The 25,889-nt window shown below is 59.8% G+C and overlaps 2 protein-coding genes across 30 annotated transcripts in view; one reads left to right on the top strand and one right to left on the bottom strand.

Moving 5' to 3' along the window:
• The window catches only part of ZNF276 (zinc finger protein 276), a 20,835-nt gene extending 9,288 nt beyond the window's left edge, over positions 1-11,547 (bottom strand). For 2 of the 12 annotated variants that reach the window (XM_063797531.1, XM_054669651.2), the window contains exons 1-6: positions 9,927-10,256; positions 8,938-9,241; positions 8,589-8,635; positions 8,063-8,512; positions 4,480-4,558; positions 2,525-2,608 (exon numbers count right to left, since the gene is read on the bottom strand). In XM_063797531.1, the coding sequence (XP_063653601.1) occupies positions 2,525-2,608; positions 4,480-4,558; positions 8,063-8,512; positions 8,589-8,635; positions 8,938-9,241; positions 9,927-10,131 (1,169 nt within the window). In that variant the 5' untranslated portion in view covers positions 10,132-10,256. Of the gene's footprint in view, positions 1-2,524; positions 2,609-4,479; positions 4,559-8,062; positions 8,513-8,588; positions 8,636-8,937; positions 9,242-9,926; positions 10,257-10,354; positions 10,795-11,196 lie in introns of those variants that run through there. The other 10 variants (XM_009431459.5, XM_009431461.4, XM_009431464.5 and 7 more) reach the window with 10 other exon arrangements.
• On the top strand, positions 10,801-25,889 carry VPS9D1 (VPS9 domain containing 1). Of its 18 annotated transcripts, none has more exons than XM_016930428.4 (16): positions 10,802-11,016; positions 12,677-12,752; positions 16,154-16,246; positions 16,352-16,514; positions 20,263-20,374; positions 20,461-20,523; positions 20,884-20,936; positions 21,014-21,101; positions 21,615-21,700; positions 22,017-22,441; positions 23,118-23,250; positions 23,592-23,800; positions 24,071-24,170; positions 24,496-24,600; positions 24,814-24,973; positions 25,069-25,889. In XM_016930428.4, the coding sequence occupies exons 1-16, from the start codon at positions 10,918-10,920 to the stop codon at positions 25,246-25,248; spliced, it is 2,145 nt and encodes a 714-aa protein (XP_016785917.1). In that variant the 5' UTR covers positions 10,802-10,917; the 3' UTR covers positions 25,249-25,889. The 18 variants fall into 18 exon arrangements, 15 of the variants coding, with proteins under 15 accessions (XP_016785926.1, XP_016785917.1, XP_016785925.1 ...); XM_016930430.4 differs by having other exon boundaries at positions 10,823-11,016; positions 16,157-16,246; XM_054669643.2 differs by having other exon boundaries at positions 10,824-11,016; positions 16,157-16,246; positions 23,121-23,250.

The raw sequence follows: 25,889 nt of genomic DNA, 5'->3' as shown, positions 1-25,889 counted from the left end.
CTAATTAATTATTTCAGCAAAGTTGCAGGGCACAAAATCCATACACAAAACCCAGTTATGTTTCTATATATTATCAATGAACAATCCATATGCAATAGCATAAAAAAAGTAGTTTACACTGCCGAGTCCAGTGGCTCATGTTGGCAGTCCCAGCACTCTGGGAGGCTGAGGTGAGAGGCTCACTTGAGCGCACAGGGCTGCAGTCAGCCATGATCGTGCCAGGGCACCCCAGCCTAGGCAACAACATGAGACCCTGTCACTAACTGCCCTTCTCTTTAAAGAGTGCATTGAGGGCGGCGCGGTGGCTCACGCCTGTAATCCCAGCACTTTGGCAGGCTGAGGCGGGCAGATCATGAGGTCAGGAGTTCGAGACCAGTGTGGCCAACGTGGGGGAAATCCCATCTCTACTAAAAATACAAAAATTAGCCGGGTGAGGTGGCACACGCCTGTAATCCCAGCTACTCAGGAGGCTGAGGCAGGAGAATCACTTGAACTCGGGAGGCGGAGGTTGCAGTGAGCCAAGATCGTGCCACTGCACTCCAGCCTGGGCAACAGAGCAAGACTCCATCTCAAAAACAAGACAAAAATGCACTGAGAAGAACTGTTGACTTCGCACAGGCTGCGCCTTCTCTCCCTGTCCCTAATAACTGGTTTTCATGACCTAGCCACATGTCCCCCTCACCTGCCCTGCCTGCCTGGATTGGGTGGCCCCTTGTTTGTGAGTGGCTGGCCATGCATGCCGTTCCCACAATGACCACTCACCACCTCAGCACAGGAGGCTTCAGAGCACCCGCAGTCTCTGTGCCCTTGTGTTTGGGACGGGAATCCTTGCGGACTGGGTGGGCTGGGCTCAGGCCTCACTGCTGCCTGTCAGTTCTTTCCCCATGGGGGTGCAGGCCCTGGCCTTCCCCTCTGGCCGGAACCACTGACCCCTCATTAACACATCACAGAAGTCTCTTCTCATGTGCCCCCAGCTGAGGACACAGGCGAGCACGCCCGCTACAACTCCAAGGTCAGGGTTGACAAGACTGGGAGGCAGCACACGGGCTGGGGGCTGTGCAGAGGCCCTTCTGGGTTCCCAGGGGGGTCTCATTGTGGCAGCTGGGGAACCAAGTGCCCCTGGTACTCGCTGCAGTCAGGAGGCCATGCTTGCTACCACCCAGTCCTGCCTCCTGCGCAGCGGTTTCCACTGAAGTCACCCCTTTTATTAGAGGCCTCTGAAAACATATCTCCCATGTCTCTGTTCCAAAGCACGTCTTTGTCTGCACTCCTGGGGTCCCAGAGGGACTAGTGACACGGTCTGAGTGTGCTGTCCCTGTCACAGCAGCAGGGGCTCAGCAGAGAGGACCCTCCCCTCCTGAATCTGCCTCGATCTGGAAAAGGCTCGCCTGGCTCCTCCCATTCCAGCTCCCAGTCCTCCTCACACCAGCAGCCCCAGACCTTCTGGGCAGCAAGCCACAGAGACACATTCTCAGGTGTCCTGGGATTCAGACTCAACCCGGAGGGTCACGGAGTGGGGGCTTCCGTACAGCAGCCTCAGGCGGCACTCCCAGCCGTGACTCCTGGGAACAAGCCTGGGGGTAGGGACCCCCGGGCACCTTTTCTGGGCCTGACCAGTTTTCTGTTCATGCTGAGGCTGCTGCAGCCCCTCTGGCTCAGTCCTGCCCTCTGCTTCGCATCTCTCTCCGGGCCTCCTCCTCTGCTCCCGTTTCTCTTTTCAGAACTTAACAGCATCAGAACTTCCATGAAAAAAGGCCGTTGACCTCTCAGTCTGCACAGCAGGGTTCTAGTGGCTGACTGTGGTGCTCAGAGCCACCTGCCCTCTGGACCTTTGTTCTGGGCTGTGAAATGCTCAAGGACAGGGACTGGGTCAGTCACCAACTACCTGGGAGGGTTCTGGGTACTGCTGGGTATAGGGCTGCAAAGAAAACAGCACAAGTGAAAACCAGCCCTCACTACCAGGGCCTGTGTTCTAACTGAAGAGAGAAAATAAAAATCTCTAAAAACAAAGTCAAAACAAGCTCACAGAAGTCATTCAACAGGGAAGTGGACCGTGGCTGCCTGGTCATGGACATCAGTGATGGGGTCAGAACTGAGAGGATGACAGAGCTGGGTCCTCGGGCCTCTGGGGACGCACACAAAGCGATGGGTTGGGGGCTTCGGGGGCACACTGGGGTGTGAACCCAGGGCAGGACCCGCAGAAGGGACGTAAGAGCCTCCTTCTCAAGCAAGGCGGGGTTTTGTCGACAGACACCTGCCATCCACTGCTGGGACTCTGAGGCAGCCTCACAGTGCTGAGACCAGGTCCCAGCTCCAAAGCACCAGGAGGACCCACCTTCTCACCTGCCCGCCTGCCCCTCCCCCGCCTCCCGCTCACTGAGGGAAGCCACGTTTCACTGGGCTCGGGAGATCCGGACACAAGAGAGTGAACTGAGGGGGCACACCGGGGAGAGCCCCTGGAGCACAGGCGGGTGTCTAGGTCGCCCAACAGATGCCTCCAGCAGACCCCGGGCTGCCCACTTACTTCCTTTCTGGGTAAGGCTCAAAGGACTCGTCCGAAGACTGGGCATTTTGCTTCTTGTCATTTTCATCTTCACTCAAGACGTCTCTAGGAATTAAGAGAGAATCTTCAGCAAAGCCCTGGGCCTGGGCAGTGACAGACCCAACAAGACCTCCTGCCTAAAGATACCAAATGGACCCCCATGTCCCACGTTCAAGTTCTTCTGAAAATGTCTTAAATCTAAAATCCCCAAATTTCCAATCCCATTTCCGAACACAAAGGGCCAGCCAGGCTCACAAGCCAGCAATCCCCACAAGCCATGTGCTCTGGGCCCCAGGACACTGGACTTGGAAACAGCCCTTTCCACAGCGGCCCAGAAGGGGTGGAGGTGCTCAAAGGTAGCTTCCTGCTAAGCAGACTTTGAGAAATCGACCACCTCACCCCATAACTGCGAACCCTATGCAACTGATGGGTTTGCCATGAGTCACTTCTAAGTTCACAAAAGTGGCTGGGTGCAGAGGCTAACTCCTGTAATCCCAGCACTTTGGGAGGCTGACGTAGGTGGATCGCCTGAGGTCAGGAGTTCAAGACCAGCTTGGTCAATACCGTGAAACCCCGTCTCTACTAAAAATACAAAAATTGGCCGGGTGCAGTGGCTCACACCTGTAATCCCAGCACTTTGGGAGGCAGAGGCGGGCGGATCACGAGGTCAGGAGATCAAGACCATCCCGGCTAACAAAGTGAAACCCCGTCTCTACTAAAAATACAAAAAATTAGCCGCGCGTGGTGGCGGGTGCCTGTAGTCCCAGCTACTCAGAGGCTGAGGCCGGAGAATGGCGTGAACCCGGGAGGCAGAGCTTGCAGTGGGCCGAAATTGTGCCACTGCACTCCAGCCTGGGCGACAGAGCGAGACTCCGTCTCAAATAAAAAAATAAATAAATAAATACAAAAATTAGCTGGGTGTGGTGGCAGGCGCCTGTAATCCCAGCTACTCGGGAGGCTGAGGCGGGAGAATCACTTGAACGCGGGAGGTGGAGTTCGCAGTGAGCTGAGGTCACACCACTGCACTCCAGCCTGGGCAACAGAGTAAGGCTCGGTCTAAAAAAAAAAAGTTCACAAAAGGAAAAAAAAAAAAAAGATTTGTGGCCTTTATGCTATAACCTGAGCTGCGGTTTCGTGTCCTGGCGGTCCTGAGGACAGTCTTAGCCACCCCAGGTGCCTCCTGGCACCTGCCCGATTTCATCACTGCACATCCCACTGGGATTGGCCCCCAAACTGGGGTGTCCATTTGGATGAGGTGCATCTGTGTTGCAGCCAAGGTTTACAGGAGAGGGTGGAAACGGTGCAAACCCCAGCCTGGCACAGCTGCCCTGAATGGCGCTTGGCTCAGAGGCAGGGGTGGCCCAGGGAGTTTGCAGACACTGATGGGGTCCCTTCTGAGGCCCGTCCTCCTGCAACACCTCCTCGCAGAGCCTCGGCTTCAAGCCACAACAATGTCATAGTCAAGGGCTAAAGTCGGGGTTTCTCTACTCCAGAAACATCTGGAGCGAACACAAAACTATGGCCCTAAAACAGTAGCAGAAGCAAAGGACCCAGCCAGAGTGGTTTCAACAAACTCATTTCTAGGCTGCTCTGGGTCAGAAACCCTATCAGGCTCCCTCTGGAGCTGCCTCAGGTCTGGGACTGCTCTCTGGCACCCAGGAAACCACCAATCAGAGACAAGAAGCCTCGGAAGCTCCCCAGCCCCTCCTCTCCCGCCACCTCGAGAGGAGGCATGTCCCAACCAGGGCACGGACAGCCGGCCCCCGTGATGGCCTAGTTTGGTACCAGCGCGTGGGCAGCCGGCCCTACGACGGCTGTTTGGTTTTTGAAGGAGAAATTTTAGGCTGTTTAAACCACTCTTCTCTCACCCCTCAGAAAGGTCACTGATGGTTTTTGAAGGAGAAATTTTAGGCTGTTTAAACCCACTCTTCTCTCACCCCTCAGAAAGGTCACTGAACTCGTCTTTTACCCGATCATCCGAGGTTGAAGATGGAAGCTGCTTCTCACCCAACTGCCCTGAGAAACAAAGAACAAGGCTCCTGTTACCAACACGGAGCACAGAAAGGTCTCACCTGCAAGGAGGCATGATTCTACTATTGATGACTAGAAGGGAGACTGGGGTCCCTGACCCTCAAGTTCTCCCCACCGTGACCCCATCCCCGCCAAGGGTGCTATGCAGCCTCTGATCCTGCCCTGCCAGCCCAACGTCCAGAAGCACACAGGCAGCAACAAGCATCAGAACCCTCAGGAACAGCAGAACCAGAAAGCCCAGTCCTTCCGCTGACTCCGATCCAGTCCTTCTAGGACAGCCTGGACTTGGTGGATGTTCTGAGACATTTAAAAAATTACTAGGCCGGGCGCGGTGACTCATGTCTGTAATCCCAGCACTTTGGGAGGCCGATGCAGGTGGATCACGAGGTCAGGAGATCGAGACCAGCCTGGCCAACGTGGTGAAACCCCATCTCTATTAAAAATACAAAAATTAGCCGGGCATGGTGGCACACACCTATAATCCCAGCTACCTGGGAGGCTGAGGCAGAAGAATCGCTTGAACCCGGGAGGCAGACATTGCAGAGAGCCGAGATCGCGCGCTGCACTCCAGCCTGGGCAAAAGAGCAAGACTCCGACTCAAAAAAATAAAATAAAATAATTAAAAATTACTATTCTCAGTCCGGGTGCAGTGGCTCACGCCTGTAATCCCAGCACTTTGGGAGGCCGACGCGGGTGGATCACAAGGTCAGGAGATCAAGACCAACCTGGCTAACATGGTTAAACCCCGTCTCTACTAAAAATACAAAAAATTGAGCTGGGCGTGGTAACTCATGCCTGCAATTCCAGCACTTTGGAGGCCAGGGTGGGCGGATCACCTGAAGTCGGGAGTTCGAGACCAGCCTTACCAACATGGAGAAACCCCATTTCTACTAAAAAATACAAAAATAGCCAGGCATAGTGGTGCATGTCTGTAATCCCAGCTACTCGGGAGGCTGAGGCAGGAGAATCGCTTGAACCTGGGAGGCAGAGGTGGTGGTGAGCCGATATCGTGCCACTGCACTCCAGCCTGGGTAACAAAGAGTGAAACTCCTTCTCAAAACAAATACAAATACAAATACAAAAAATTAGCAGGGTGTGGTGGCACAAGCCTGTAATCCCAGCTACTCGGGAGGCTGAGGCAGGAGAATCACTTGAACCCAGGAGGCAGAGGCTGCAGTGAGCCGAGATTGTGCCACTGCACTCGAGCCTGGGCGACAGAGTGAGACTCCATCAATAAATAAATAAATATTACTGTTCTCTCAGCCAGGCCTGAAGGTTCATGCTTATAATCTCAGCCTTTTGGGAGGCCAAGGCAGAAGGATCACTTAAAGCCAGAAATTCAAGACCAGCCTGGGCAAAAGAGTGAGACCCTGTCTCTACTTACAATAAGTTTTCTTTGTTTTGTTTTTTTCTTTTTTAGACAGAATCTTGCTCTGTCAGTCAGGCCAGAGCGTAGTGGTAGAATCTCAGCTCACTGCAATCTCCGCCTCCCAGGGTCAAGCGATTCCCCTGCCTCAGCCTCCCAAGTAGCTGGGCCTACAGGCAACCACAGCCACATCCAGCTAATTTTTTCTATTTTTAGTAGAGATGGGGTTTCACCGTGTTAGCCAGGATGGTCTCGATCTCCTGACCCCGTGATCCGCCTACCTCAGCCTCCCAGAGTGCTGGGATTACAGGCGTGAACCACTGCACTTGGCCTAAAATAAGTTTTAAAAAGTATTGTTCTTGGCTGGGCGCGGTGGTTCACACCTGTAATCCCAGCATTCTGGGAGGCGATGCAGCTGGATCACGAGGTCAGGAGTTCAAGACCAAGCCTGGCCAACATGGTGAAATCCCATCTCTACTAAAAATACAAAAATTAGGTGGGCGTAGTGGCGCGTGCCCGTCATCCCAGCTACTCGGGAGGCTGAGGCAGGTGGATCATGAGGTCAGGAGTTCGAAACCAAGCCTGGCCAACATGGTGAAACCCCATCTCTACTAAAAATACAAAAATTAGGTGGGCGTGGTGGCACGTGCCCATCATCCCAGCTACTTGGGAGGCTGAGGCAGGTGGATCACGAGGTCAGGAGTTCGAGACCAAGCCTGGCCAACATGGTGAAACCCCATCTCTACTAAAAATACAAAAATTAGGTGGGCGTGGTGGCGCGTGCCTGTCATCCCAGCTACTCGGGAGGCTGAGGTAGCGGTGAGCCAAGATGGCACCACCGCACTCCAGCCTGGGCTATGAAACGAGACTCTGTCTCAAAAATAAATAAATAAACACATAGATAGATAGATAAGTAGGTAAATAGATAAACAGGTAGATAAATAGATACATAGATATACAGAGAGGTGGGTAGATAGAAAGAGGTAGGAAGATAGATAGGTAGGTAGGTAGATAGATACACAGATAGATAGAATTGTTCTCAACATACTGCATACAAGTTTACAGAGCCAAGCAGCTCTAAGATGTGACACTCACAATCCCATTCCTACCTGAGGCCCCCAAGCCGCACTGTCTCATCTGTGCACCCGTATCTAGCTAAAATAGCTGGGTAGCCGTGTTTCTGTTTGGGACAGAGTCTCGCTCTGTCACCCAGGCTGGAGTACGGTTGTGCGATGTCGGCTCACTGCAACTTCCGCCTCCCAGGCTGAAGTGATTCTCGTGCCTCAGCCTCCAGAGTAGCTGGGATTACAGATGCCCACCACCATGCCTGGCTAGTTTTTGTATTTTTATTAGCGATGGGGTTTCGCTATGTTGGCCAGGTTGGTCTTGATCTCGTGACCTCAAGTGATCCACCCACCTCAGCCTCCCAAAGTGCTGGGATTACAGGTAGCTACGCTTTTCGGAAGCTCCCCTCAAGACTCAAAGTGGGAACTGAGTGCTCAGGTGGGGACAGGTGCACAGAGCACACACAGGACAAGAGGCCGGAGGGAAACTGGCCCTGGCCCTCCTAAAACAACATCCAGGAGCAGCTGCACCAGCCCACAGTGCTATGGGTTCTGGGGCCCAAACAAGGGCCTTGTGTTTCCCCTCAGCCTGTCAGCAGAGAAAGCTGCGCCACACTGGCCCACACCAGGGTGTCACCAGGCGGCTGGCTGAGTGCCAGGAAATGACCTGCAGCTGGCCCAGGGCAGCAGCCGCAGAGGCAACGGCCATTCTCTTCTCCCACGTCCACAGACAAGGCCCCATTCTTCTCTCTTCCTCAGTCCCCTCAGCCCCAAGCACAGGCTTAGAAAAAGACTAGACGGCTGATGACCGTGTCTCCACAGAAACTGCTGGAACAGAGCCCTGCTCACAGAGGAGCAAGAGGTGGAGACAGGCTGGCCGCCCCTCCCTGATCTCTGGATGTGGTGAGCAGCCGCAGGCAGAAGCCCCAAGCTCTGCTCCTTCTCACACCACACCCCAGCCACCACCTAAAGCAGTGGAGACATTCACTTTCTGCTGAAAACCCTGCCCCACTGAGGAGCACACATCCTGGTCTAGCACCATCAAGAGGTGCCTCCTACCTGGGGCCCTGCAAAGGGGCAGGCTTGGCTGAGGTGGGAAGCCCGACCTGGGCCCCACCACGTCGCTGTCCGAAGGAGGCTGGGCCACATCCGTGCTGGGCAGGGTCTTGGTCTCAGCCCCAACTGGGGTCCCTGTCCCTCTACCCTGGGAGGTCTGAGGGGCATCCCCAGGGTTCCACCCTCGGTGCTGGGGCAGCCGTGGCGCCGTCTCTTTGTCCCATGGCCACTTGACTGCCAGCGCACTGTCCAGCAAGAAGGCCTTGCAGCTGGAGCTGGTGTCCATGGTGTAGTCGTGGCCCTGGTCGCAGCCCCACACGACCTGGATGACGCCGCAGTACTCGGAGGACAGTGTCCTCTGAAGGTGGGGCAGGGCCCCGCAGCTGGCCGCATGTCCATGCACCCACCCCACCAAGCCGTGCAGGCACTGGGGGCTGGATGTGATCAGATCCACTGCAGAGAGTCAACAGAGATGTCAGATCCACGGCTGGTCGGCACCCAGCCCACCCTCCACCGGGGGAGGACTCACCCAGACACGCTCCCTTCTCCGCCCCTGTTGGGGGCTGGGCACCGACCCTGCAAAGGATCAGTGTGGCCATGAGCAGGACAAGCAGGCGGAGGTTCACAGCGCTCGTCGTACGGGACCCTCTCGAGATCTCAAACCTCAGCGGTCCCCATAGGCAACCTTCTCTTCCCTCGCCCCAGCTCCTCCCAGTTCATCTCTCCACAACAGTCCCAGGGCTGTTCGCACTGAACCCGGGCATGGCCCATTCCCCCCACCCAGAGGCTCCCGCCGAGGCACGCCCTGTCCCTCTCTCAACACCCGTCACACTGCAGTACTGACAGCCTGAACGTGCTCTGAACAGACTAGTGCGTACTTTGCACAAGGCTTCCGGCGACCAGCCGGGGAGGCGTTGACCCTCTGCAGGAAGGACTTGAGAAGGCTGTGGCACTGGTAGAACTGGGCGTGGCAGCTCTTGCAGACAAACGGAGACAAGGTGGGGTCCTGGCGGACAGCCACACCAAGCAGGCGCTGGAAGTCCCGTACGAGCACGCGCTCCTCTGCGGATGGCCTCTCCATGCTCGCTCCAGGCGCCCTCTCGGAGATGCTGCGCAGGCTTCTCGAGGAAAACTTCCCGTGGCAGAGGCGACAGTGACCCATGGCGAGAGCCCGGCCTGCTCCTGCACAGAGCGGCAGGAAGTGTTAGCATCTGGCAAAGGAGGCTCCTGAGCACAGGGCGTCCCGGACTCCAGGTCCGAGGGCAGCGCCTGCATCGCCCTTCGCGCGGCTCCCGGACACAGCAAGCGGCTCGGGCGCGCAGCTCTCGGCGGGACAAGCCGCCCTGTGGGGGATGTGGCCGCTGGTCCAAGAAATCTTTCAAATTTCAAAGGCCTCTAAGGCCTCTCCAGCGAAGCAACTTCAAGAGTGAAACCTGGAACTGCACCCTCCTCCCAGCGACCGCGAGACCCGGGGCAGGCGCTGCGCCCTCCAGGAAACGCCGCGGTTTCCTGTCTGCCAATTGCAGGTGCCGCCTCCTTTCCTGCTCCCCGAGGGCACGAAACAGGGGAGGGCGATTCCCACGCGCGGGCACCCCAGGGCGACCTGCCCGCGGTGACAGCGCTCCTCACGCCGGGTCCCTTCTGGCCGAGCCCGCGGCCGGAGAGGCCGGGCCGGCGACGCCGGCGTCACGGAGCGCGAGGAAAACCGAGCCGGCCGCCCAGCGCCTATCCAGACGCAGCCCCGAGTCCGCTACGCCCTTGGCCGGGTGGAGGGGAGGCCGCGCCGGCTTCCGGGCGTCAGTGCAGCTCCTCCCACGCGCAACCCCTGCCGCGACCCCAGCCCGCCACGCCCGGGCCGCGGACCCACCTGCCTCGTCCGCGCCGTCCTCGCCCGCGTCCCCGCAGGACCCCACCGGGCCCCAGGCGCGCCGCGCCGTCGCCCCGTCCACCCTCGGCCCGCCGCTAAGGGAAGGGCGGCCCCGAGTCCGGCTGACGCCGCCGCCGCCGTCCGAGGCCCCGCACTGTCGGGACGCCCCAGGAGACAGGAAGCGGCCCAGCCGGTCCCGCTTCATGGCAGCGGAGGACGCCAGCAGAACCCCGCGGGTGCTGCCCGGCCCGAGGTTCCTAGAGGACCCGGCGTTAGGCTCCGCTCGGCGCGCTGGAAGCGAGGCGGGGCGGGGGAGGGGCGGAGCGAGAAGCAAAGCGAGGCGGGCGGGGCGGGCCAGGGGCCAGGGGCCAGGGGCGGGACCCCGCCGACCGAGGTTCCACCCGCGGTGCCAGCGCCCCCGCTTGTACCGCTGCCCTCTCCGGCCCGAGGGCGGCCGTGCCCGCCTCTGTCGCCAATGGAGCGCTGGCCTGGGGCGGGGCGGTGGGCGGAGAGGCTCGCCGAGACCTCACGACGAGTCCTCCAGGGAGAGGCGACGCGGCCCTCACCGCCTCTTACCGTGGGAGACGGAGGCGCGGGGCGGGCAGGCGCCGGCGGAGGCCACGCGGCGCGCAGGTGGCGGGCGGGCTGCAGAAAGGGGAGGGGGGCCGGGGTCTCACGTAGAGAGGGGCCTGGCTGCCGCGGTTAGACGCCCATGGCAACTCCGTGAGGGGCCCTTCTCGCCAGCCCCGTCTCACGACGGCGAAGAGGCCCGGCTCCGTCGCGACAACCCACCCGGACTCTGCCGCCCCCGCCACTAACACCCGTGGGGCCCGCAGTACGCGCGGAGGGGGCCCGTCGCCGGAAGTGCGGCCGCGTCCCTTCCGGCGGTCCGCTGCTCGGGCGGCTCCAGCACCAGCGCCGGCTGCGTTCCGGGCCTCCGGCCGCCCGTCCAGCCCCTCGGCTACCGCCGCCGCCTCCCCCGCTCGGCGCCATGGCCGCTGCGGCCGGGGACGGCACGGTGAAGCCGCTGCAGAGCGCCATGAAGCTTGCCAACGGGGCCATCGAGCTGGACACCGGCAACCGGCCCCGGGTGAGGCGGGGCGGGGGCGGGGCTTGGCCGCTAAGGGTGGCCCCTGGAGGGACCCCCGCCCGGGGAGGGCGAGGACGGGGCCGGCTCGGGCTGGAGACTTGGGAGCGGGCGCCAACCGGGATCCCGGACCGCGGTTCCCGGGCGAGGACGGGGGCGGGGCGCAGCCGGGCGTGCAGTGACCTTGGACAGCTCAGATCCTGCGGGCCTTGGCTTTCCAGTCCGCTCGCTGAGCCGGTGCATCAGAGCCTGGGCTCCACCTGTAGAGGAGATGTAGCAGGAGGGTCCGCCAGGCCACCTTCCAAAATCCGAGTGACGAGCAGGTCCATGCGTTCGTGCATTTTTCTGGGCAGAGATGGTAGATTTAATCCGGTTGCCACAGGGGACGGCATGCAGAGAAGGCCACATACCTGCTCATTTGTGATGCTGTTTGCAGTCGTCTCAGGAAGGAAAAGCAGGCCGGAGGGGTGTGGCCCGTTCCTGAGATGGGGCCGAATCTAAGGTTGGCGACCAGGTAGAGAAGCCGGCCCAGCCACACCCGGCTGCCCAAGGAGGGAAGGAGCCTGCCTGTGCCTAGGAGAAGCCTCGTTCCTGAATCTGCTGCTTTCCCCAAGTTGGTTTTTAGGGCAGCAGGTGCCCCCGCAAGTCAGAAATCCTGCCTGGATTATATTTCGTCTTTCTCTCTGAGGCATAGACTTAAAGATAGGAAACTTAACAGCTAGGGATAAAACAAAAAAACATAGCATATTGCTGGGCGCTGTGGTTCACGCCTGTAATCCTGACACTTTGGGAGGCCCAGGCGGTGGATCACCTGAGGTGAGGAGTTTGAGACCAGCCTGGCCAACGTGGTGAAACCCCGTCTCTACTAAAAATACAAAAATTAGCTGGGTGTGGCGGTGCACACCTGTAATCCTAGCTACTTGGGAGGCTGAGGTACGAGAATCACTTGAACCCAGGAGGCGGAGGTTGCACTGACTCGAGATCCTGCCACTGCACTCCAGCCTGGGCGACAGAGTGAGACTCTGTCTCAACAAAACAAAACAAACCACCGTACTGTGGTTCCAATGACCTGTACCTTGTCAGAGGGGTCACACAGCCTTGAAAGGTAACAGTTCTAGGCTCCTGTGTGCACTGGAAATACGTAACTCGCAGGTTCTGGGAAAGGGATTTCTCGGAACTGAAGCCGGGAAGTGATTTGAAAACTTCCAGTATCACTCTCTTTATCCTCTCAGAAAAGTATTTTTTTAAGCCACTGAATGAATCACCCTTGAGTTGCACAAGAAGGAAACATTGCATAGAATGAAAAATGACAGCAAACTGCTGAGGTCACTTCCCCAGGCCCACTGAATGAGAATATCAGTTCCTGTGCTGGAGAGAAAGGCAGTCAGAGGAGAAAATGAGGTCCAGCTCGTCCCTGGCTCTCTCTCTCTCTCAGATCCTGATGTCTTTTCCAAGTCTGGAGAGCAGCGATGCTGCCTGTGCCCCGCGCAGAAAACCGTGTTCCGGCTGCAGCTAACCACCGCAGGCTCAATGTCTCTGGGTGTATCTCAGAGATAAGCAGGTGGTGGTGTTCCTTGCTTATCCCAGAAGGGCACCTGGCCGGAATAATGGAGTCACTTCCCTCCACTGGCCTGACCCCACTCTTTCTCTTTCCTGGACACAGGAGGCATACACGGAATACCTGAGGAGCATCCACTATATCTCCCAGGTGTTACTGGAAGAAGTGGAAACCACTAAAGGTACGGCTCAGCCAGCCGGGCGCGGTGGCTCACGCCTGTAATCCCAGCACTGTGGGAGGCAGAGGCGGGCTATCACCTGAGGTCAGGAGATCGAAACCATCCTGGCTAACATGGTGAAACCCCGTCTCTACTAAAAATCTAAAAAATCAGCTGGGCCTGGTGGCGGGTGTCTGTAGTCCCAGCTACTCGGGAGGCTGAGGCAGGAGAATTGCTTGAACCCGGGAGCGGAGGTTGCAGTGAGCCGAGATCACCCCATTGTACTCCAGCCTGGAACAAGAGCGAAACTCCGTCTCAAAAAAAAAAAAAAAAAAGAAAAGAAAAGAAAAGAAAAAGAAAAAGGCATGGCTGAGCCCTGCTGCTTCCTCCATGCTGGACAAATTGTGGGCATCCTAGCCCTTGATGGGTGCCAGGCTTCGGCGGGGGTCTCTTGTATCCTTCCAGCCTGACCATTTGTAGCAGGTGGACCAGCCCACACTCAGTGTGATATAGTGGCAGGAAGGGACCAGCGTTGTGGATAAGAAGATGGAGACTGGGGTGTGGCAAGACACTGGCTCCAGTGAGCGGCACAGACGTGGGGCAGCATTCCAGCTGTGGGGTGTGCAAAGGCCCTGAAATAGGAGTGGGCGGGGTGGGGCTGTGTGCATGCCTTGGGTGGAACTGGGGCCATTCTGGTGTGCAGGGAAACTTGAAGAGACTTTGAGCTTTGAGGGAGAGGACAGCCTGGGAGTGGAGCCTCAGGTGAGGACTGAGGATGGCAGTGGCCAGACCACCCAGGATGGGAGCAGTAAACGGCCTCGGGGTGCGTCCTGAAGGTGGAACAGAGCAGACTTGCAGGAGGCAGATGGGGCAGGAGCAAACTGGCAAGGAGAGGAATAGCAAGTTCCGCAATGAACACATTAAGTTTGAGAGGCCAGCAGCCGCTGCACATAGGATCACAGAGGTCAGGGGGAGCCACTGGACATAGAGCACAGAGGTCAGGGGGAGCCACTGGACGTGGGAGCACGGAGGTCGGGGGAGCCCCCGGACGTGGGAGCACGGAGGTCGGGGGAGCCCCCGGACGTGGGAGCACGGAGGTCGGGGGTGGGAGCACGGAGGTCGGGGGAGCCCCCGGACGTGGGAGCACGGAGGTCGGGGGAGCCCCCGGACGTGGGAGCACGGAGGTCGGGGGAGCCCCCGGACGTGGGAGCACGGAGGTCGGGGGAGCCCCCGGACGTGGGAGCACGGAGGTCGGGGGAGCCCCCGGACGTGGGAGCACGGAGGTCGGGGGAGCCCCCGGACGTGGGAGCACGGAGGTCGGGGGAGCCCCCGGACGTGGGAGCACGGAGGTCGGGGGAGCCCCCGGACGTGGGAGCACGGAGGTCGGGGGAGCCCCCGGACGTGGGAGCACGGAGGTCGGGGGAGCCCCCGGACGTGGGAGCACGGAGGTCGGGGGAGCCCCCGGACGTGGGAGCACGGAGGTCGGGGGAGCCCCCGGACGTGGGAGCACGGAGGTCGGGGGAGCCCCCGGACGTGGGAGCACGGAGGTCGGGGGAGCCCCCGGACGTGGGAGCACGGAGGTCGGGGGAGCCCCCGGACGTGGGAGCACGGAGGTCGGGGGAGCCCCCGGACGTGGGAGCACGGAGGTCGGGGGAGCCCCCGGACGTGGGAGCACGGAGGTCGGGGGAGCCCCCGGACGTGGGAGCACGGAGGTCGGGGGAGCCCCCGGACGTGGGAGCACGGAGGTCGGGGGAGCCCCCGGACGTGGGAGCACGGAGGTCGGGGGAGCCCCCGGACGTGGGAGCACGGAGGTCGGGGGTGGGAGCACGGAGGTCGGGGGAGCCCCTGGACGTGGGAGCACGGAGGTCGGGGGAGCCCCTGGACGTGGGAGCACGGAGGTCGGGGGAGCCCCTGGACGTGGGAGCACGGAGGTCGGGGCAGCCACTGGACGTGGGAGCACGGAGGTCGGGGGAGCCCCTGGACGTGGGAGCACGGAGGTCGGGGCAGCCACTGGACGTGGGATCACACAGGTCAGGGGGAGCTAACAGTTGCCCCAGCTCCCTAGGGAGCCGGTGAGCTCGGCTGAGCTCTGGCGCTCCAAGATTGAGGAGTTGGGTGGAGGAGTGGCAGAGGATCCCCTGGGGAGAGCCAAGTCCCAGAAGACAGAGGAACTCCAGTGGCCCACCGTGTCTGGCAAGGTGGGGACGGGTAAGGGCAGTTTCCAGGGGGAGTCGGGGGCTAAGTCGGGGCGGGATGAGAAAACGGGAGTCTATGAGAAGTTTTCTGTGAAAGGCGGCAGGGAGGTGGGTCAGGCGCTGGGGCGGTGGGTCCGGGGGCGAGTCACAGAGAGGCAGCTCCCACGGCGCGCAGAAGGGCTGTGTGAGCAGGTCCATGGTCGCGCAGAGGTGCTCCATGCCAAGCTACGGGAAGGCAGGACTTTGGGGACACAGCCGGTGGGAGATGGGTGAGGCGATCCCCTCAGCACGTCCTTGTCTCTGTAAAATGGCCACTTCCCAGAGGCCTGCTGTTGCAAGTGAAGCTGAGTGAGCAGTAAAGGCCTGTGCAGGGTCGAGGCTCTGACGGGCCTCGATGAGGGGCACACAGACTTAGCAGACTCAGGAAGCAAAACCAGGGCAGATGATTAGAAATGAGTGGGTGGGGGGGCTTGCCTGGGGTCCATGAGGAATAGTCGGCTTGCCCGGGGTCAGTGGGGGGTGGAAGGGGCAGTGGGCTTGCCCAGGGTCCATGGGGGGGCAGTGGGCTTGCCCGGGGTCAGTGAGGGGTCGGGGGGCAGTGGGCTTGCCCAGGGTCAGTGAGGGGTGGTTGGGACAGTGGGCTTGCCCGGGGTCAGTGAGGGGTCAGGGGTCAGTGGGCTTGCCCGGGGTCAGTGGGGGGTGGTTGGGACAGTGGGCTTGCCCGGGGTCAGTGAGGGGCCGGGGGGCAGTGGGCTTGCCCGGGGTGAGGGGATGGGGGGTCAGTGGGCTTGCCTAGGGTCAGTCAGTGGGGGGACGGCAGGGACAGTGGGCTTGCCTGGGGTCAGTGAGGGGTGGTTGGGACAGTGGGCTTGCCCAGGGTCAGTGGCGGGACGGGAGGGGCAGTGGGCTTACCCGGGGTGAGGGGATGGGGGGGCAGTGGGCTTGCCCAGGGTCAGTGGGGGTGGTGAGGGGGGCAGTGGGCTTGCCCAGGGTCAGTGGGGGTGGTGAGGGGGGCAGTGGGCTTGCCTAGGGTCAGTGGGGGTGGTGAGGGGGGCAGTGGGCTTGCCCAGGGTCAGTGAGGGCATGGGGGGGCAGTGGGCTTGCCCGGGGTCAGTGGGGGTGGTGAGGGGGGCAGTGGGCTTGCCTGCCTTTTCCGTTGCCTCATTTTATCTCAATAGTAAGTAACAGTGGTAGAGCCGACTGTGACCAGCCTTCTTGTCCCTCCCCCAGAAGCTGGGGAAACTGTGCCCCCCGACACCTCCAAGATGCTGAAGCTAGCACAGCAGTGTCTGGAGAGGGCCCAGTCGACGGCCGCCAAGCTTGGTGGGTCTCTTGCAGTAGGCGGCTCTCCTGGGGCATCCCCCAAGCCCGCATCTCCTCTGTGGGATGTGGCCCACCGCTTGACCCCTGGCTACCCATGGCTTGCAGGGAAAACACGCCTGAAGCCAACCATGCCTGCAGCTGCTCCCATCCCCCAGCCTGCCGGACGACACCGCCGTGTATACTCCGATGAAGGAGGAAAGCTCTCTCCTTTTCTGCCACCCGAGATCTTCCAGAAGCTTCAGGGGGCAGAGTCACAAAGCTGTAAGAAGTAAGATGGACAAGATGGGAGGTGGGATGAGCCTGGGATTGGGTTTTTGAGGCTGAGAAAGATGAGCTGATGACAGCGATTTTTTTTTTTTTTTTTGAGACAGTCTCACTCTGTCACCCAGGCTGGTGTGCAGTGGCTCAATCTTGGGTCACGGCAACCTCCACCTCCCGGGTTCACACCATTCTTCTGCCTCAACCTCCCAAGTAGCTGAGACTACAGGCGCCCGCCACCACGCCCGCCCAGCTAATTTTTTGTATTTTTAGTAGAGACGGGGTTTTGCCATGTTAGCCAGGATGGTTTCGATCTCCTGACCTCGTGATGCGCCTGCCTCGGCCTCCCAAAGTGCTGGGATTACAGCGTGAGTCACCGCACCCGGCCCCCACAGTGCTGGGATTACAGGCGTGAGCCGCTGCGCCTGGCCTGACAGCGAATGTTTTTAAATTGAGTCCCAGAATGGGAATATCCCCTGGCCGGACACAAGCAAATGCAGGCGGCCTGGTGGCTCACGCCTGTAATCCCAGCGCTGTAGGAGGCCGAGGCGAGCGGATCACCTGAGGTCAGGAGTTCCTGACCAGCCTGGCCAACATGGTAAAACCCCGTCTTTACCAAAAATACAAAAATTAGCTGGCCGTGGTGGTGTGCACCTGTAATCCCAGCTACTCAGGAGGCTGAGTCCAGGAGAATCGCTTGATCCTGGAAGGTGGAGGTTGCAGTGAGTGAAGATTGTGCCACTGCACTCCAGCCTGGGCAACAAGAGTGAAACTCCGTCTCAAAAAAAATTAGGCATAGTGGTGTGCCCCTGTAGTCCCAACTACTAGGGAGGCTGAGGTGGGAGGCTCACTTGAGCCTGACAGGTTGAGGGTGCAGTGAGCCGTGATTGTGCCAGTGCACTCCAGCTTGGGCAACAAAACGAGACTCTGTCTAAAAAAAAAAAAATGACCGGGTGCGGTGGCTCACGCCTGTAATCCCAGCACTTTGGGAGGCCGAGGTGGGTGGATCATGAGGTCAGGAGATCGAGACCATCCTGGCCAACAAGGTGAAACCCCATCTCTACTAAAAATACAAAAAATTAGCCGGGCATGGTGGCGGGCACCTATAGTCCCAGCTACTCAGGAGGCTGAGGCAGGAGAATCCCTTGAACCCAGGAGGCAGAGGTTGCAGTGAGTTGAGATTGTGCCCCTGCACTCCAGCCTGGGCAACAGAGCAAGACTCCATCTCAAAAAAAAAAAAAAAAATTTAGCTGGGAACAAGAATGAGTTATATAACTATATATATGTAGAAATCCATACATACAAAACTGAGCAGACAAGTTTATAACAGCAGAGCAGATATAGCTGAAGAGCAAATTCATGTATTGGAAAAAAGGTCAAAAGATAGCTAGAATGAATTACAGAAACAAAAAATAAAGACAGAAAACAAGAGATGGAAAGCCTAACGTGTTCGTTGGAGTTCCAGAAAGAAAATGGGAGGGAGGCCAAGGCAGGCAGATCACGAGGTCAGGAGTTCAAGACCAGCCTGGCTAACATGGTGAAACCCCATCTCTACTAAAAATACAAAACTTAGCCGGGCATGGTGGCGCGTGCCTGTAATCCCAGCTACTTGGGAGGCTGAGGCAGGAGAATCGCTTGAACCCAGGAGGTGGAGGTTGCAGTGAGCCAAGATCGTGCCACTGCACTCCAGCCTAGCAACAGAGCGAGACTCCGGCTCAAAAAAAAAGAAGAAAGAAAATGGGAGAGAGGCATTATTAGAAGTTAGAATGGCAGACAGTTGTCTAGAACTGATGAAAGATACAAAGACACAAATGCAAAAAGCCCAGTGACTCCCAAGTGGGAGAGATGAGAAGGGTCCACTCCTCCTGCCCCTGCTCTGGCGGGGCCTGGCTTCCCAGTCCCCTTGTTTCTGCAATGTGGCTTCAGGGCAGGGTGGCCAGGTGTCAGGCTCTGTCTTTCCTCCTTGTCCTCCATTGTCCCTGACAGTGGGAAGGTACGAGGGAACAAAGCTTTCAAGGTGGAGTGGCTGTTGGGAACTGTATAAAGGAGACAGGACACTTCTTCCTTTCATGGGTCACAAACTAATCTGGCTGTTTGACCCACGTAGTGCCTTTAAAGCAGGGGTGTCCAGTCTTTTGCCTTCCCTGGGCCACACTGGAAGAATTGTCTCGGGCCACACATAAAATACGCTAACCCTAACAACAGCCGATGAGCTTAAAAAAAAAAATTGCAAGGCTGGGCGCAGTGGCTCCCGCCTGTAATCCCAGCACTTTGGAAGGCCAAGGCGGGCAGATTACCTGAGGTCAGGAGTTCGAGATCAGCCTGGCCAACATGATGAAACCCCATCTCTACTAAAAAATACAAAAATTAGCTGGGCGTGGTGGCACATGCCTGTAATCCCAGCTACTCGGGAGGCTGAGGCAGGAGAATCACTTGAACCCAGGAGGGGGAGGTTGCAGTGAGTTGAGATTGTGTCACTGCACTCCAGCCTGGGCGACAGAATGAGACTGACTCAAAAAAAAAAAAAATTTTGCAAAAAAACCTCAGTGATTTTTTTGAGACAGAGTCAGTATCACCCAGGCTGGAGCACAGGCACATGCCACCACACCCGGCTAATTTTTTGTATTTTTAATAGAGACGGGGTTTCACCATGTTAGCCAGGATGGTCTCAATCTCCTGACCTCATTATCCGCCTGCCTCATCCTCCCAAAGTGCTGGGATTACAGGCGTGAGCCACCGCGCCCAGCCCTCAGTGATGTTTTAAGAAAGTTTAGGAATTTGTGTTGGGCCACATTCAAAGTCATCCAGCCTCGGATTGTTGCACAAGCTTGCTTTAACAAGATTCATACTGTTGCCAAACACATATAACTGATCTCCATAGAAGTCCAGTGGTCCAGCTTCTCTTGAAAAACCAAAAGTCCGGCCGGGCGCGGTAGCTCACGCCTGTAATCCCAGTACTTTGGGAGGCCGAGGCGGGTGGATCACGAGGTCAGGAGATCAAGACCATCCTGGTTAATGCGGTGAAACCCCATCTCTACTAAAAACACAAAAAATTAGCCGGGCATAGTGGCGGGCACCTGTAGTCCCAGCTACTCAGGAGGCTGAGGCAGGAGAATGGCATGAACCCGGGAGGCGGAGTTTGCAGTGAGCCAAGATTGCGCCACTGCAATCCAGCCTGGGCGACAGAGCGAGACTCCGTCTCAAAAAGAAAAAGAAAAAAAGAAAAACCAAAAGTCCTGGCAATACCAAAACCTGTGTTTTCTTTCTTTTTGTTATTTTTTGTTTTGGTTTTGTTTTTTTGAGACAGAGTCTCACTCTATCACCCCAGCTGGAGTGCAGTGGCCAGATCTCGGCTCACTGCATCACCTCCCGGGATCAAGCTATTCTGCCTCAGCCTCCCGAGTAGCTGGGATTACAAGTGTGCACCATGCCCAGCTAATTTTTGTATTTTTAGTAGAGACAGAGTTTCACCATGTTGGCCAGGCTGGTCTCGAACTCCTGACCTCAGGTGATCCGCCCGGACTTAGCCTCCTAAAGTGCTGGCATTAGAGGCGGGAGCCACTGCACCTGGCCAAAACCTGTGTTTTGGAAGGGCAGGCAAGAAGGCGCAGATGTTGCAGCCCACCCCAGATGGCTCCCCTCCTCTTTCTCCTCACCTCCTGGCCTCAGAGCAATCCGGGAGGATGAGAGAGACTCCTCTGGTGTCCAGACACCACTGGGCTTCCTGGGGTCTAGACAGCAGCTTGTCACATTTCCAGAGAGCTGACGCCACTGGAGGAGGCCTCCCTGCAGAATCAGAAGCTGAAGGCTGCGTATGAGGCCCGAATGGCGAGGCTAGACCCCAGCCAGGCCATGCAGAAGACATCCCTGGTGAGTGGGGGCTAGGGAGGGCCTGGGGGTGCGTGGGCGCGGGGTAGAGGGGAGTCGGCCTTACTCCCTCCTCCCCCCCCCCACAGACCCTCTCTCTACAGCGGCAGATGATGGAGAACCTAGTGATTGCCAAAGCCCGGGAGGAGACAGCAGCCTTTCTGACCACCCTGGTGGTCCCTGAGGGGAAACTCAGTGTGGCCTTGAGCCAAGGGCAGAGAAGGGGGCAGCGAGGGGAGCGGAGGTTCCAGGGTCGGGGTACAGGGCTGAGGGGCTTCCCGCTTTGCAGAGGCATGGCCTCAGGGGAAGGCCTGGCCGCCGTCCCGCATGTTCTCTGGCCCGGCCCTCCTGGCTTGAGCGCAGGCTGCCTTCTGCCCCAGAAGCCTTACCTGGGGACAGCCCCTCACCGAGAGGGGGTCCCTGGGACGTCCCGGCCTCTCCGGGTGTGGGACGGGGTTGGGAACCGAGGGCCCGCTCAGATCCCACGCTCGGCCCCTTGACTCTGCACCCAGCTCCAGAGAAAGATGGAGGAGCGCCGGCTGCGGCTCCAGGAGGCCGCCAACAGGTGGGACTCCTGCCCGCCCCTGGGGCCGCTGCGGGGAGGGCCTGGCCCCGGCACCCACCGCGTGCCTTTCTCCCCAGGAGGTTTTGCAGCCAAGTCGCCCTGACCCCGGAGGAACGGGAGCAGCGGGCCCTTTACGCCGCCATCCTGGAGTACGAACAGGACCATGTGCGTCCCCCACGGGCCCAGGCTTTGTAGGAGGAGCCCAGCGAGGGGGGCGGGTCAGAGCCGCGTGGGAGGGGCCCCCGTGGGGGGCGGAGCCAGAGGCTGTGGGGGGGGGGCAGCGAGGGGGCGGGGCCAGAGGCCCGTGGGAGGGCCCGGTGAGGGGGCGGGGCCAGGGCTGCGTGGGGCGGGGCAGAGCGAGGAGGCGAGGCCAGGGGTCGCGTGGGAGGGTCCCAGCGAGGAGGGTAGGGCCAGGGCCCACGTGGGAGGGTCCGGGCCGCGTGGGAGGGTCCCAGCGAGGAGGGAGGGTCCCAGCGAGGGGGCTGGGCCAGGGTTCGCCTAAGGTTTCCCTCGGGTGTGGGTGGGGGCGGGGGCGGGTCGCAGGGCCTGCTGGCGCTGGGTCTCCTGCACCCCAGGACGGGCTCCCACAGTCTCTAGGGGTCGGCACTGGTGGGAGATGAGGCGCGTCCGGTCGTGGCGGACCCACCGTGCTTTCCTTCAAGGCCCCCTGTCCCGTAGGACTGGCCGAAGCACTGGAAGGCCAAGCTCAAGAGGAATCCGGGGGACCTGTCACTCGTGACCAGCCTGGTCTCACACCTGCTCAGGTAGCTGGGCCTTCAGGCCCCACAGAGCCCCTGCGCACCGGCCTTGGGCACTTCTGCCTGGTGCCAGGTGCCGGAGAGGGGCTGGACTGACACAGGGAGCCTGTGCCCGGCCACGTGGACACTGCAGCTCCCTTTGCGCTGAGGGCGATTCCTCGGTTTCTCCAACCTCCCCAGCGGGGGCGGGGGGCAGACTTTCCAACATTCACTGTCAGGAGGTAATGCAAGTCACTTCTCTGAAACCGGGCATAGCGCGGCACCTGTGGATGCCACGGAGAGGCCGAGGCTGGCCGCGTTCTCACGTCCTCTTCTCCCGCAGCCTCCCCGACCACCCGATCGCGCAGCTCCTGAGGCGGCTGCAGTGCTCCGTGTACAGCGCCCTGTATCCCGCCGTGAGCAGAGCAGCCGCGCCAGCCCCAGGCTGCTGCCCCCCGACCCCCAACCCCGGAAGCCGACGGCTGCGGCCCTCGCAGAGCCTCCATTGCATGCTGTCCCCGCCCGAGCCCAGCGCAGCCCCGCGGCCCCAGGACAGTCCCCCCACGCCCCCACTCCAACCCGGCCCCGTGGGGTCTCCCTCACCCCTGGGGGACACCGCATCTGGATTGCCAGACAAGGACAGCTCGTTCGAGGACCTGGAGCAGTTCCTGGGGACGTCTGAGCGGCAGGGCCGGGGCCGTGGGGTACAGCCGGAGCCCCAGCTGCAGCAGCTGAAGACCACGGTGGAGGAGATCCACAATGCCATAGGTGAGGCCAGGCCCTCCCTGGGAGAGCCACCGCAGCTCTTCACCCCTGCTTATTGGTCCGTTTCAAGCTTCTGTTTGGGGAAGGGTCTGTTGATCAGAGACTCTGATCAGACTTACGTCCACCCGGCTCACGCCTCAGCCCTTCTCATTTTGGAAACAGTGTGGTAGAAACGGAATTTCACCATGTTGGTCAAGCTGTTCTCAAACTCCTGACCTCAGGTGATCTGCCCACCCCGGCCTCCCAAAGTGCTGGGATTACAAGCATGAGCCACCGCGCCCAGCCCAGAGTTTTCTAAGAACCACTGAGGGAGGCCCAACAGTCCAGGCGTCATTCTCACTGTGCTGCCCACACACTAAGGAACTTGGTCAGGGTCCCCACCCACAGGGGGTTCAATCTAAAGTCTTCCCTGGTTCCTGCAGTTTTGGGTAAAGGCCCTTTTGAGAAAAGGATCATTCTCCAGTTTCTTCTCAGGCTGCTGGCCCAACAGGGCAGCAGCTGTAGGTGACCGTTTCCAGTCCGGGACTCCCTGCCCTGGGCCGAGGAGGGTCAGGGGTGGGTGCAGGAGGCTTGAAGGCGGTGGAAAGAGGTTCCTTGGGTGGAGAAAGGCCCCGTGGCTTAGAGCCACTTGACCCAGCAGGGGAGGAGCCTCTGTGGACGTCCCCGGCTCTGTTCCTAGCAGACAGGCTGCTCTCGCTGACCCTTCTGGCCTTCGAAGGCCTAAACACAGCTGCCTCCAAGGACCGCTGCCTGGCCTGCATTGAGGAACCCTTTTTCTGCCCGCTGTGGCCTCTGCTGCTGGCCCTGTACAGGTATGGACCCAGCTGTACAACCACCTGCGTGGCCTGGTGTCTTCCAGCCTAGTACCCCAGGAGGCCTGCCCTGCTCCCTGGCACTGTCTGCTCCCCTCCATCCCCAAGACTCGTGTTTGCTCCCCCTAGCCTGTGCTTTACCCTGAGGCCATCCTCAGGGGCTTCCAGTTTGCAGGTAGGATTATTGCCACTCTCCCGTGCCTGGGGTCTTGGCAACACTGGGGCTTTTTGCTTGAGATACGTAGCCAGTTTTCTCCAGGACTGAGCTCCAGCCACAGCCCTGCTTCTGTCCCCAGGGCAAGGTCCCTGGGGCAGCTTAGCCTGGCCTCTCTCTGCCCCAGGAGCGTGCACCGAGCCCGGGAGGCTGCCCTGAGCAGGAGCATGGAGCTCTACAGGAATGCACCTCCCACCGCCATTGGCATCCCCACCAAGCTCCTCCCCCAGAACCCTGAGGCCAAGGGGGCCACTGACTACCCCTACTGCGCGGCGGCCCAGGAGCTTGGACTGCTGGTCCTGGAGAGCTGCCCCCAGAAGAAGCTGGAGTGCATAGGTCAGCAGGTTCGAGAGGCAGGGGGAGGGACAGGCTACCATCCCAGTAGGTGACCTGGAGCCTGTGTCTTCACCACTGAGCTTCTCTTGTCATGTGCCGTTGGGGAGGTTGGGGGACCAGAACAAAAGTGGTGTCTGAGCAACAGCGCCAGGGTCACCGCGGCTCTTCCCAGCCGTGCACATCAGGAGGTGGGTGGGTGGGCGGGGTATAAGGGGTGGCTCAGGCTGCTGGACGGGGTTAACTGCCCCTGAAACCCTGTCTGTGGCGCAGTGCGGACCCTGCGGATCATCTGTGTCTGTGCGGAAGACTACTGCCCCACCCCAGAGGCCACACCCCAGGCCGGGCCCCCGCCCATCGCTGCAGCTGCCATGTGAGTCCCAGGAGGGTGAGGTGTGGCCAGGGAGGAAGGGCCCTAGAAAGGCAATGGTCATGGGAGGGACTATCTTCCTGCCCCTTAGCCTTGTGCCAGCCGGCTGCACTGTAGAAGCAGGAGGACCGTGTGGGCCCAGCCCTGGCTCCGCAGTACGGGAGCTCCCTTTAGGGACAGCCTCACCATGCCCAGCTGGCTTCCGGTGCCTCTGCGCAGAAGGGCACAGAGATGGCGGCCAGCACGGCCAGGATGGCTCCACAGCTGCTGGGTTTGCGGAGTGAGAGGCTCCTGGCCCCAACCCAAGGCCGCTATGCCCTCCCGACAGTGGTGCCGATGACCTGCTGCCCATCCTGTCCTTCGTGGTGCTGAGGAGCGGCCTCCCTCAGCTGGTGTCGGAGTGCGCGGCCCTGGAGGAGTTCATCCACGAGGGGTAGACCCTGGCGGGTCAGGGTGGGGGTCTCTGTGCGAAGAGCAGGGACCTCATCCCTCAACCTAAACGGTGGTTGTCAGTAGCAGGTGGGGAGGGTAGCGTGTGGCTCCGTCACAGCCATGCCTTCGGGCAGCCCCTGTGGGTCCACCTGTGCAGAGTGCCTGCTGCCACATGTCCCGTGGCCCTTCGCTTAGCTCAGCCTCTCCCAGACAGCAGGAGCTGGGGGCTGTCCCCTGAGCAACATCTGCCTGGGGAGGGGATGGGGATCCAGTGCCATCCCTGGCTCTACCGTCCAAGGACGAGCACATGGTGGGAAAGGCCTCCTCTAGCCCAGCCGCCCGGACAGCCCCACCTGCCCACCCTCAGCACCCAGGTCCTGAACTGGGAGGGCAGACACTACCTTCTGGAGGGCCGGGGGTGTCCTTCTGTTCGTTCAGATGACACCGGCTGCCCTTGCCATCCATGCAGGTACCTGATCGGAGAGGAGGGCTACTGCCTCACATCACTGCAGAGTGCCCTGAGCTACGTGGAGCTGCTGCCCCGGGACGGCCTGGCCAAGTAGGACAGCTAGAGCCCAGGGTCCCTGCAGGGCCTGGCCTCGCCTCCCAGGGCTGTCTCTTCTACACCTGGAGCCATGGGATCTACTGAGGACCATCCTGGAGCCTCACGCTGCTCTGCACATGGTGGGGGCTTGTCCACTGTGGTGTGCTCTCCAGCTCTTCACCTTCCTCACCTCACATCTGACCCTGGAGCTTGGGGTTGGCACCTCTGCCCCAACAGAATGGGGCTGAATCAGCTCCGGGAGGAACCAGGCCCTGCTCTCCTGTGTAGGCCTCAGAGAGGCCAAGAAGGGAAGCTTTGGGCTTCGGTGGGTGCAGGCTCAGCGATGAACATCTGGCTGGGGCAGCTCCTGGGGAGCATCAGGGAAGAGGGGGCCATGAGCCGGCCAGCAGTGGAGACGGCAGTCCAGTTTCTCTCCCCTCTGACCCCTAGAAGGGGAGTTGTAGCCCCATGAACTAGTTTCTTGTCTGGGTCAGGAACAAGGGCCAGCTGGGGCCTGGGGTGCAGCTGGTGTCAGGGTGTGCTGTTTGCTGATGGGCAGGGACACCCCTGCAGGGTCTCGGGCTCTGAGCCCAGGACATTCCCTGTCCCTTGCTCACCTTGGCTGTGGGCTGTGAACATTCCGGGACCCTGGGCATCTTATCTAGGTCCTTGCAGCCCAAGGGTCAGCCCTCTTGACTGTCACATGCTGCCCCCACCCAGCCTAAAATAAAGAGCTCACTGCTGTG

Source organism: Pan troglodytes, chromosome 18 (genome assembly GCF_028858775.2).
Source record: "Pan troglodytes isolate AG18354 chromosome 18, NHGRI_mPanTro3-v2.0_pri, whole genome shotgun sequence".
NCBI classification, from domain to species: domain Eukaryota; kingdom Metazoa; phylum Chordata; class Mammalia; order Primates; family Hominidae; genus Pan; species Pan troglodytes.
This window is presented reverse-complemented; position numbering and strand designations above follow the sequence as displayed.

Coding starts and splice junctions, on each gene's coding strand:
- VPS9D1 (XM_016930428.4), top strand. CDS start 10,918: ATGGCCGCTGCGGCCGGGGACGGCACGGTGAAGCCGCTGCAGAGCGCC. Junction 20,375..20,460: donor CCATGCAGAAGACATCCCTG/GTGAGTGGGGGC, acceptor CCCCCCCCACAG/ACCCTCTCTCTACAGCGGCA. Junction 24,171..24,495: donor CCCATCGCTGCAGCTGCCAT/GTGAGTCCCAGG, acceptor CCCTCCCGACAG/TGGTGCCGATGACCTGCTGC.